This window comes from Lotus japonicus, chromosome 1, assembly GCF_012489685.1.
Source record: "Lotus japonicus ecotype B-129 chromosome 1, LjGifu_v1.2".
NCBI lineage: Eukaryota > Viridiplantae > Streptophyta > Magnoliopsida > Fabales > Fabaceae > Lotus > Lotus japonicus.
The window spans coordinates 1,427,735-1,439,615 of record NC_080041.1 but is presented as its reverse complement, the minus strand read 5'-3'; the positions used below and the strand labels follow the sequence as shown (position 1 = coordinate 1,439,615).

The following is an 11,881-nucleotide window of genomic DNA, read 5'->3' as shown; positions in this document are numbered from 1 at the left end:
AGATACATTGACCCAAAAAAAAAGTGCACCATAGATTTTTGTAACCCGATCCAGCATTTGTAATTGTTTTTTTTGTTAAATGGCATTTGTAATTGTAGGTGCAAAATGAGTGTAATCATTTAGAGAGTGATTAGCATTATTGCCTTCCTAATTATAATCACGTAATTGTCCCTAGTTGGTTGCACCTTTCCACGTTGTATATGACACCATGCCACGCGTATGGTCCGAATCCAACTTCCACATTCCAATTATTGTTTGCTTGACCTAATTACGTTATTATGCTCAATGATTACATATTAACAAATATTTTCTCTTCCGTATGTAAAAAAAAAAATTAACAAATATTAAAGGTCTAAACATGGCTCACGAATGTTTAAAGTAGGCCACGCATGGATATTTTATTTGGTTTGTAGAAATTTTTTGTGAGATGATAATGTCTTCCATACAATACAAAGAAAATTATTAGGTTTAAAGAATAGAGTATATTTATGAAAAAAATTAAATCCTTCGATTGTGTCACTGAGTCGTCCGAACTTCATTTGATAAGTGAAAAAGCTAAGTAAAGACTTACATTTATCTAATCTTTTTATTAATTTTGGCTTTAAAATATTTTATAAAAGGATATATCAATGCCACTCTCAATACTTCCAATGCTATAACCGCAAGAGATACTGCTCACACCATACTATACTATGAAACAAAGCTGAACTAAAACATACACACACTTCAATTGGGCAACCCCTTAAATTCATTTTCGTGTATTACATAACTGGAAATAAAACTTCTTTCTTTATACCTTAATTACTAAACTAAATCTACTAACTTAAAAAGCAAGAGGAAATGTCACTGTTCATCAGAGCCAATTTTTTTTTTGTTACAAATCTCTTGCTTTTGGGCCTGTTGGAGTATTGGGCTGCTTGGAGCATCTCAACTTCAGTTAGGGTCAGGGTTTAGGTTGTTCAGTATCCTACCTCCCTCTTTCCGTCTTTTCCGGCCGCCGCCGTCGCCAATGAAGCTTTTGTGCCTTTCTCCGTCAGGCTTATAGGTAGGAGCTCACCCCTCTCACCCGCCAGCTGTCCCAGCGTTCATTTATCGATGTCCGATCCCTAAGGGCCTAATATTTCCCCAAACCATGGATTTCTATCTTGGACGAACTTTCGACCCTCTGCTCCCTATACCGTGTAGCCTCTGCACCATGGCCGTCTCCCTTGTACGAACGCTCGTCCCCCTTCATTGCCTCTACCGTGTAGCCTGTGCAACAATCCTCTACTCCTTCCCTGGGCTATTCGGTTTTCTCATCTCTGCTCTGCCCTATGGAGATCACTTTACAAGTAATTTTCCTATCCCCTAATGTATCCTCTATTGTCTTTACAGCTGTTATGATTTGAAATGTTAAATTTCTGTTTTTTATTTCCAATTTGAATTGGTTTACGAAACTGCTGAGGGTTTTTCTATAAATTGAGCCATCTTCTCCTCAAATTCCCACATTGTGTGCCAGTTTTCTGTTCTTCTTCCCAACCATTTTTTTTCTCAAACTTGATCAACTTTTTCAAAGTTTGTGTTTGATCCATGGGTGGTGGTGTGACTCCAGTCAAGAGTCTTTGCCCTGGGAAGAGTTTTTTGAGAATTAGGACTAGGGTTATCCGGATGTGGGAAGCATGCCCTGTGAACGATCCCTTGAGTCCCTATGCCTTGCATATAGTTCTAATTGATGCTGAGGTTTATACCTTTCTTCTGAATGTTTACTACATTGCAGTGGTTATTTAAATTGTAGTTTTTCTTCTTTATTTGAATGAAATGTTGGTTTATTCATGTTCTGATAATTGTTGTTTTTATTTCGAGGGTGACAAAATTGAAGCCATTGCTCGGAAGGGTCTGATGTCCAAATTCAAGAGCGAACTCCGTGAAGGCAAAGTTTACACCATCACTTATTTCTCAGTTCTTTCAAACAGTGGCGGTTTTATGGCTTCTGAGCATGATTACAAGATTATGTTCAATGAAAAAACTAGGGCTGCAGTTGAAGAAGCAATTGGAATCCCAATGACTAAATACTCCTTCAAGGACACTGATCAGATATTGGCTACTGGTGGTGATTCTGACTTTTTAATTGGTATGCTACCATCAACTACATCAGCTACTTTTATTGTTTTATCAGCTCATATGTTAAGATGTTTATTGTTCAGTTTCGAATGTTGAATCCTAATTTTTGTAATGAATCATGTTTTGTAGATGTGATTGGATTAGTTACCAATGTATCAAGTGAGAAGAAATATCCTAAGGCTGGCAATGTAACACGGATGATAGAGCTGGAGCTGACAGATGATAAGTTAATCCCTATCTTACGTAACATATTCATGTCAAGATTTTACAATTATGATTGATTTCTAAATGACTATGAGCACATTACAAATTTTATGCTCTAATTTGAATGTTTCAAGAATAATTAGTTGTGAAGGATGTAAACTATGTTTCTGAGTATACCTTAAGGCTGGAAATCATGCTCTAATTTGAATGGTCATATATATATTTGGTTTGAAATGTTGCTTGATATATGTGAGATGTCACAAAAACTGTTCAGTCAACATATGCAAGTTTTCGTTGAGATCTTTAATTTTTATCATGCCATGAAATTGAAGTTGTGTTTTGAGAGACATGAGGCATTAGTAGCAAAACTGCATGTGGAGGATAGGTGAACTTTTAACTTATTTACTACGGAGATAAAGTGTTGATTTGAAGGATCATGTATACATTTTGTTGAAAGTGTTGCTTGATATAAATGAGAGGTTACAAAACTGTTTAGTGTACATATTATCTTATCTTTCTGCTGAGAGGCTTCGTATTTACATTAGCTTTCCTTTTTTTGTAGAGGGAAGATTAAGTGTGCTCTATTTGGCCACTTTGTTGATGTTGTAAAACAACATCTTGCTGCTGATCGCCAAATGCCTGTTGTAGTTCTTCAATTTATGAAGATCAAGACATTCATGGGTTGGTTATGCTATCTATTTTCTTAATATCAGATATCATTCACATGACATTTTTTTTAACAATCCTCATTAAGTAAAACAGGTCAGATTCTTATTGTTAGTAGATTTATTTGCATGGTGTGTTTTAGTTGAAATTATATTTCTTTCATTTTGTAGGCCATGTTGTAATTCAGAATGTCATGAATGCTACTGTCCTATTATGGAATCCAGCTATACCTGAAGCTGTCTCATTTCATAATGGGTGAGATATTTGTACTTATCTCATGTCATTTTAACATTGAATAATTTAGTATTATTTATGACTACTAACTTATATTGATATTGCTAATGATATGCTGCCTCTAATTTATTTTTATGGTAACTATTCCACTTCTAGGTTGGCCCTTCATGGAATCGATGCCGATTTGCCTCTAGCTGAAGCTGTTGATTCTGATCATGTACCAGTGATCACCTTAGAGGATGAATTTCTAAAGCTTTATCCTAGGAAAGACATAAGGGAACTCAATGATACTGCTGAGGTATACCTTAAACCACTTCTTATACACTGCACGGATCTTATGTATTCACCCCTCTTTCTTATGTCCTCCTTCTTTAATTTGGTAGGATGGTATTTTTATTGTTATGGCGAATATATCTGGTCTGGTTGAAGGGGAAAAGTGGTGGTACTCTGCCTGTAGTTGTCATAAGGCTGTGACTGTGGAAGATGGAATCTCTTATTGTCCTGGCTGTTCCAAAGTTGTGCTAAGTGTTACTCCAAGGTAGTTGTAAGCCCATTTTGCAATATAATGTACTGCTTTGAAACTGTAATTTTTAATTTCGTTGCATCTTATTGCAGATTCAGAATCAAGTTAGAAGTTGATGATGGTCTTGGCTGCGGTGTATTTGTTGTTTTTGACACAGATTGCCAACAATTGCTGAGCAAGACCTGCAAGGAACTGATCATGGCTTCCAAGGTGAATGTAGTTCACCTGCTAACTTTTCTTTACATGATCTAAATTAAAGTATGTAGCTGATTTTTTTTGTGTGATAATTGATTCTTTGCTGCTTACAAATCTGTTTGAAGGGGAAGGCTGCAAAAGATTACCCAAATGAGATTAAGTCCATCATTGGAAGACAGATTTTATTTAAGGTGCAGAAATCAAATGGCCATGGTACCACTTTTGATGACTCCTACAAAGTGAAGAAAATATGTACTGATGTCGTTATGGTTGAGAATTTCAAGGACAATTCCAGAGTTCAAACTCCCACCAAGGTATGTATTTGTTACTTTTAATGTTATAGACTATATATATCAAAATCTTGATATTCTTTTCCTTTTGTTCTAGATGATCAGCAGCCCCAAATTTTCTAAGTTTTCTGGTGCGGAACTTGATAACAACGGTGACTCTTCTGCAAAACTATCTGAAATAGGCCCCAGTGTTGTATCCCTTGATGAAATTTCTCTCACTGATGGATCTGTTATCTGCTCTTCTGTTCAGAGTGCTGGTAGTGACCTGAGTTCTAACAAACCTGCTAAGAGATTGAGGATCAGGCCTGTGAAGTTGGAGAAGGACTACGCACTGTAGCTGAATAAGATAGTTATAATTATAATATGAGATGCAATTTCCAACAATGTGTCTAATTGGAGTCTTTTTGTAATGTATTTACTGTAGGAAGATTGGTTAAGTTGCACTCTTAATATATTAGTAGTATTTCATTTTGTTATCATAGATCTAAGACGTTGTGGTTTGTAAGGTCAGTTGTTAGAGTCTCCTATTTTATACAATGGGTTGAAGTCTATTGAATGTATCTTTGTTGAAGACATCTTTCTTTGTTAAAGACATCAAGTCCAAACATTGTCTATTATTTGTCAAAATACTTTTATCACAATTGTTTCTTTAACATTTCAATTATAAATTTCTTGGTTGAGTTTTTCCAATAGTAAGCTTCATTAATTAATGTATACATTCAGTGTTGTTGCCTACCATAAAATTTATCTCTCTTCAGCTCATCTAACATTTGGTATAGCATTTAATGTATCACCTTTTAAATGACATAAAGCTATCAGTTCCCCCCCTGCTGCTTCCTTCCAACCCCATTCTTCATCCAACCATTTCCTTTCTTCCTGCTATTTCCCAAAATCTGCTTCATCTTCCTTCCAGATGCATAGTGCTGTTTTTTATCTATCTTCAATTGTTCCATACTTTCAGTAGTTTTCATTCAAGTACTTGAATTAAATGATCTGCTTGATGATATTTACTTCGTAAGTTAGTAACTCACTACCTCCTCATGACTTTTTAATTATTTTTGTCCATTGTCACAAACTTCAATTTGTTTCGTTCTATGTTTGGAAAACCATTATTTTTTTGACATATTTTGGCAGATTTGTAACTATGAAGTTACTCTTCAGATTATTCTTTCATCTATTAGTTAACTTTATTCTTTGTTGATTACAATATAACAACCTATGATTACTATAACATTGCTATTTTGGCTATCCCATTGCTATTTTGTAGATTTACCACAAAATCTATGTTTCATCTCTTATCATTTTTAAAAACATCTCCCATTTTATCTCTACATAAGACGGTGCTCTTAAACTATGTACCATAATGCTCATATGCAAAAAAAAAAAATCACTTTTCATATGTTGTTTTTAAAGCCTTTTAATGTTATATATACATGTATTGATATATTTGTATAACTCTATTACTTAAAATAATTAGGCTAGGTAAAAATTACTATCTTGGATTGCTCTCATAAAGACATGTGTGAAATACTAATTCATTTTCAAATACATGTAAGATGATGAAATCTTTTTTTTTTCCACATTTTATATTTGTTTTCAATTCATATTACAGATGTTAATTTTTTACTATAACCAAAATTGTATTAAATCCAAATAACAAATCAAATATTAGTTTGATCTAGCACACGTTTAAGTTTATTAAGTTTAGCAAAATAAACAACAATTAAAGTATTTGTGAACTTAATTTTTTTGTAAATCTGTTTTAGTATTTAGGATTATCTATTTTTCTTTTTCTTTTGTGATTTAATAGTAACTGACATCCTGCTAAAAGATACAATCTTTATAGTATTTTGTTTTCAAATCAAAACTAATTTAGTTTCAATAATAAATCAATATGAGTTTTAAAATAACGAAATTCTTTTTTGTTATTTAAGAGTATCTATTTTTCTTTATATTATGTGATTTAATTGTACCTGACATCTGTTAAAAGATCCAATCTTTGAAGTAATTTGTTTGTAAATCAAAACAAATGTATTAAGAAAGTTAAGAAAAAAAAAAACGTATTACATATTTAATAAAATCAGAACGCGTTGATTTCTTATGTGTTCTACTTTCTTCTTCCTCTAACGCTCATAGCCACCTCATTGCTCTCCAATGTACTTGATAGTTTAAAATAAGCCAATTCTCTGTCAATTGTGTGTCTGGGTCGTATGATGATAGCTAATCTCCCCTATCTACTGAAATCTATTGACCTAATCTCCTTTCCCACCCCCCCAATTCGACGCCTGTACTCCATGATGGGAAACAACTGTTCTTCACAACTACTGTTCCCTAAAGGTAGATTTTGTTGCTGGATACTCATATACTTCTCCTGGTTACTGATAAGGTTAGAAGATCATCAACTTTGTGCCTATAAATAGAAAGGTTTGGAACCATGATTCTGAAGATGTCCTTAACAGAACGTAGCAGGTAATATCCGAATCTATCGCCGGCTCTGTATCTTCTTATTTTTTGCTGCATAACTCTAGACTCTTGTGCTAAATAATCATCACCTCTACTCCAATTAGACATTCTATGTTCATTTTTTATTGTTCCCCCCTTATTTCCTGGATTCAGTCTGGGCTGTATTTTGATTTTGCCACTGTTTTGGAAGATCTTCATGTACTTTATGATGCAAGAAGCCCTCCAGAGCCAAGACCTCACTGAACTTAGCCTTTGACACTACTGCATCTGTTAATTTGAATTGTCATCTTCATTGGCTATAAAAACCTTTCATATGTTCCCAATTGATTCACAATTCTCTGAGTTCTCCAAACTCCTTTTCCTGCAAATTTGATTTTTTGATCAATTTGCTTAACTTCTAATGGATACTCGGTTGTCAGTCATTGACCATGTTACCTCCATTCATCAACAGGGTCCCTACTGGAGTATCAAGGTTCGTGCTATTGCTGTGTGGAGAGTTCCATTTGACCATGTTACACTAAGACCCTCCTGCATGGACATGATTCTGGTGGACAGATTTGTAAGTTCAAATCCCTCCATCTTCAACATTTTATGGACAGTTTATAAAAGTAAATATTGTGCTGTTTTCTTCACTCATAAATTTCCTCTATTTTTGTTAGGGGACCAAGATACAGGGTTCTGTGTGCAGGAGGCACCCTCCTATTCGTGCCATGCAGACTGGCAGAGTGTACCAGATCTCTAACTTTAAGGTTGTTCTGAATGATGATATTCGACTAACGCCACATCAATTCAGATTGATCTTCCATGCATGCACCATCATTGCTGAAAGTTTTGATGTTCGCATTCCTCGAAATGGCTGGTCCCTTTGCAACACTCAGATAATTCGCAACAGGAGTGATGAGTTCACCCACCTGATTGGTATGTAGAAGCCATATTTTATTCAAAATGACCCGAGTCCAATAATCCATGTGTTACAAGTTCCATATTATTTTGAGAAATAACACAACTCTAAATCTTATAATTTTTTTCCAGATTGTTTGGGAGTTATGTTGGCTGCCTCTCAGGAAAAGATATTTATAAAAGATGGTCAGCTCACTAAGATGTTATATGTTGATCTGCAAGATACAAGGTATCTTTGCCAAAGTAATTTATGGCTTACATTTAGTATATTCATTATTATGACTTACATCTCAAGCACCTCATATGTCAGGGGAAATATCAGATGTATGGTGATTGGGAGTCTGGTCAACATTGTTGCTGAGTACTTGGCTTCCAACTGGACTATGAGGCCTGTAATTGTATTACAGTTTGTTAAGGTGAAGAGCTTCAGAGGTATGTGCAAACTCTTTTGAATAGTAGTCAGAATTCTTCTACCTAATATAATTTCAAGTAATCTATGTAATCTAATTTATCTTTTGTCTCTCAATAACTATACACACTTTTTCTATATGTAGACAAATTCCTTATTGAGGGTACCCCTGTTGCGTCAAAAGTCCTCTTCAACCCAGATATTGAAGAAGCTATTGAGTTAACTCAAAGGCATTAACTATATACTACATCATGATTAATCTTTCATTACAAGTACCCCTTATAGTACTATCTCTGACCTTTATTTAACTGGTCTATTTGCAGAATGGATGCTCTTGGTTTTAATTACCATGGTCCTGTTGGTTTTATTCGATCTGATCAACCTAATCTGAGTCTTAGGGATGATATGCTGAATACTCACCCTAGGAAAACTTTAACTCAGCTGCTGGACAACAAAGAGGTGTTAAATTTGCTACATATTATCAACTTCATATTTATGTAGATTTGCTACATTTTTTGTGCTTTAGATCAATTGTTTTGTATCTACTGTAACTACTTCAATATTCAGGGAGGGATATTCATAGTTCACGCTGGAATAGTTGGAGTCCTTAAGGATGGACCGTGGTTTTACCCCTCATGCAGATGTTTTAGTGAGCTTAGAGTCAATGGTGTTAAATATGATTGTCTTAAGTGTGGACGCACCATTGATAAAATGATTAACAGGTATGTTGTAAGAATTCATATTTTTTAAATTTATTCAATTGTTAACGTTATGCTTTAGTTACCTAATGATTTAACACGTTGGTACTATACCTATTACAGGTTTCGGTTCAAGGTTGAAGTTTATGACGGTGTTGACAGCGCTGTTTTTGTTCTCCATGATCCTGAGGCAGAGTTGATTGCTGGTTTTTCCTGTGAAGAATTGATGAATTCATTTGAAGTATTATCTTCATGATTCTTGATTTTGATTAGTGTTTCTTCCTTTATTTACACTTTCCCTACAACTGCTAAAGAATTGATAACCAATCTGTTTCGTTTACACGTTAGCTTGAGAAGAAAGTGATTCCGGAAGGAGAATATCCTGATGACATTGAAGACCATATAGCTGGGTTAGAGATGCTTTTTAAGGTCCACAAAAAAGTTGGGAGGCTGTATGGCAAGGAAGGTTGCTTTGAGATTTTGAGGATTTGCACTGACCTGGACATCATTGCAATGTTCCATGACCATGATGCCATAGTTACCCCGGATAAGGTTAATTGTTAATTAACGGATGTTTTGCTGTCTTTTAAACTTAACACATAACTTCTTTTACTTATTTTCACACTAGGATTCACAATTGAATAACATGGTAATTATTTGGAGTAATTTATCCAGTTTTTTCTATCAATGTTCTAATTGTTTTGTACTCATGTATGTGGATGCACATCAGGCAAAGTTCATGCCATCTTTTACTAAGATGGGAAGTGCTGAGGGGAGTTGCTTGACCTTGAGTGACAAGGGTCATGCATTATCTGAATCTCACACTATTGAAAGAGGTGATCGTCGCCTGCGAAGGAAGCTGTTCATAGATTTTGAGTCAGAAGATGAGGATGTTGTTGCTGCGGATTTTGTTGCTGCTGAGATGGATGGAAAGAAACATATTGCTGATAGTGAGATTGATCTAAATAATGATCCAAAACCACCAATTGCTGAAATTGAAACTAAAGATGATGGTGAGAACAAATCTTTAGATGCAGATGGAGGCAGAGATTTATCCAGTGATGGTTCTCCTATTTCTGATGAGTTTGAAGTTCCTAAATCTGGAGTCGCTTATGCTGAAGGTGATGCTGCGAAAGAGATGATTGATTTCATATTTGATGATGATGACCTTACTGGCATAGTGTCTGATGAGGAAAGCATGGAAGACAGCGATTCTTCTGAAGGAGAAGACATGTCTGATAACTTAGATGAATGTGGCCTTAAATATAAGGTCAAGATTGAACCTGTTGATGATGACAAGGATAAACTGTTGAAGAAAGTTGCTGAGGATGATTATGTGATTGTGATATCAGATGATGATGAGAAGGGTGCTGATGAGGTGATTGTAATCTCAGATGATGATGAGATTGCTCCTTGAATTTCACTCTACTTATGACTAGGAAGTTTCAGACTATATGTGGTCTGCTGTGCTGACAAAGGATGCAGATTGTCTTCCACGACAACAGCCAAAATTCTTTTTGCTTATAGTAGTAGTAGCATTAGTAATGGTGTCAACTTCAGTCCTCACTGTTTGATGCATGAATTGGAATTGGTCACTGTACTATGACCACAGTTACACATTCCAATCAATGCTTTTATTTTTATCTTTTAATGTAATCCATAGGTATCTCTATGGTGTAACTGGTATATCCAGTAGATCCTGTATTGTGATCCTATCTATCTATGCAATGCTTTCTTTATTATATAGCTGCTTTCATTCCTTATCATTCTTTCATTCTCTCTTGATAAAGATAATAATTGATTGAAACTAGAAACATATAAGATAACATCACAGATAAGGGAAATGTTGTACTTAAAATCTGTTGTGTATAGATTAATTTTAGAGAACTTGTATGAAATTCCATGCTATGTTTCTTAATAATATGGTCCTGTGAGATTGATAAAGATTGTACATCCATTTGAGTATCACTTTCCAAGTTATAAAGACATAAAAGCTTTGAAGACAATTCAATTAAGCAAGCTATACAGGTGTCCAGTTTACTTATACTCAGTTTCGGCAAAGCAGATTAACTTGGTCACTGAAGTGGATAGATGCACCTTTCCTTCCAGGTATGATGATCAATTCATATAACTAATCAAAAAATCCTATATATAATTGTTAAATGTTGAGCTTGGTCAAGCATATGCTGCTAAGTATGAATAAAGACAGCAAATTTATGATTTTTTTTGCAGGTTAAAGTGTTTAATCCTTTAACATCACTAATAGAAAGAAAGAGTGCAACTTCTGAAATTGGCAACTCTAATGAATATTTGCACATGCCATTATTTTTCCAGCTATATGACCTTAAGCTAACTGTTGTAAATTTGATTGTAGGCACATAGATATGGTTTTTTTTATGTTGAATGTTGTTGCATCATGTAGATTGCTATTGATGTGGACACCACTTTGAGAGCAAAGAAGAAAACTCCCTGTGAGTAGCTTAGGCAAGCATCCCAGATAATGTCTTCCCACCAGCAGTGAAATACAAAACAGCAACTATCAAAGGATCAAGAGACAAGATATGGCGCAGGTGCACTGATACAGAACCTTATATAGCACAGCTAAAGCAAACACCACCCGAAGCTTCATATGTAATCTTATTTGAATGCCAGAATGCAATGATACCAGATAAATCATGGATGACTTTGTTCATGGCTTTGGGACCAACTATAGTCAATTTTTGATTTTGATTCACCATTTAAAATCATAAGTTACAAATGATTTTTGTACTGGTATATATCATATTTATCTCCTTCAACTATATTTTTCTATTTTTATCTAAATAATCTATATTTTGACTTGTAATCAAAGCTAATGTTTTAAAAATCCATATCTTTTCTATTACATAAACGTTATCATAAACATATGTCAGCAGATTTTACTTTTGCCCACAAAATCTGGTACTTCATATCTCTACATTAAATGGGTTGTACTACACCTATTTAACCACAGCTATATCAACAGTAAATATAATATTATTTAGAGGTATAGACTACCACTATCTCTATTCCATTGCTCAGCCAGATCAATATATAGAGGTGGTATTCATCATCTTTCTCTTCCTTATCCACCAAACTGATCACCAGGTTCTGTGTTCAACACTTTTATTTGGAGTCATCTACTTGAATCAATTACTGTCATCATTCCGGCCAGTTCCAA

General features: G+C 34.7%; 3 protein-coding genes across 3 annotated transcripts; all 3 read left to right on the top strand.

Annotated features, from left to right (window-relative positions):
- The first annotated feature begins 1,872 nt into the window (after positions 1-1,872).
- LOC130731491 (uncharacterized) lies at positions 1,873-2,480 on the top strand. Its single transcript, XM_057583803.1, has 2 exons — positions 1,873-2,110; positions 2,230-2,480. The coding sequence occupies exons 1-2, from the start codon at positions 1,879-1,881 to the stop codon at positions 2,379-2,381; spliced, it is 384 nt and encodes a 127-aa protein (XP_057439786.1). The 5' UTR covers positions 1,873-1,878; the 3' UTR covers positions 2,382-2,480.
- Positions 2,481-3,160: 680 nt separating this feature from the next.
- Positions 3,161-4,739, top strand: LOC130731490 (uncharacterized). Its single transcript, XM_057583802.1, has 5 exons — positions 3,161-3,502; positions 3,588-3,742; positions 3,820-3,937; positions 4,048-4,236; positions 4,310-4,739. Exons 1-5 carry the CDS (start codon positions 3,317-3,319, stop codon positions 4,547-4,549), a joined length of 888 nt encoding a protein of 295 aa, XP_057439785.1. The 5' UTR covers positions 3,161-3,316; the 3' UTR covers positions 4,550-4,739.
- Positions 4,740-7,075: 2,336 nt separating this feature from the next.
- LOC130732440 (uncharacterized) lies at positions 7,076-10,099 on the top strand. The gene is made up of 10 exons (XM_057584487.1): positions 7,076-7,234; positions 7,335-7,593; positions 7,708-7,804; positions 7,886-8,007; positions 8,130-8,214; positions 8,308-8,443; positions 8,552-8,706; positions 8,806-8,923; positions 9,031-9,234; positions 9,413-10,099. Exons 1-10 carry the CDS (start codon positions 7,076-7,078, stop codon positions 10,097-10,099), a joined length of 2,022 nt encoding a protein of 673 aa, XP_057440470.1.
- Positions 10,100-11,881: the final 1,782 nt, after the last annotated feature.

Coding starts and splice junctions, on each gene's coding strand:
- LOC130732440 (XM_057584487.1), top strand. CDS start 7,076: ATGGATACTCGGTTGTCAGTCATTGACCATGTTACCTCCATTCATCAA. Junction 7,805..7,885: donor GTTGATCTGCAAGATACAAG/GTATCTTTGCCA, acceptor CTCATATGTCAG/GGGAAATATCAGATGTATGG. Junction 8,215..8,307: donor GCTATTGAGTTAACTCAAAG/GCATTAACTATA, acceptor GTCTATTTGCAG/AATGGATGCTCTTGGTTTTA.
- LOC130731490 (XM_057583802.1), top strand. CDS start 3,317: ATGCTGCCTCTAATTTATTTTTATGGTAACTATTCCACTTCTAGGTTG. Junction 3,503..3,587: donor AACTCAATGATACTGCTGAG/GTATACCTTAAA, acceptor TTAATTTGGTAG/GATGGTATTTTTATTGTTAT. Junction 4,237..4,309: donor GAGTTCAAACTCCCACCAAG/GTATGTATTTGT, acceptor CTTTTGTTCTAG/ATGATCAGCAGCCCCAAATT.
- LOC130731491 (XM_057583803.1), top strand. CDS start 1,879: ATGTCCAAATTCAAGAGCGAACTCCGTGAAGGCAAAGTTTACACCATC. Junction 2,111..2,229: donor TGATTCTGACTTTTTAATTG/GTATGCTACCAT, acceptor CATGTTTTGTAG/ATGTGATTGGATTAGTTACC.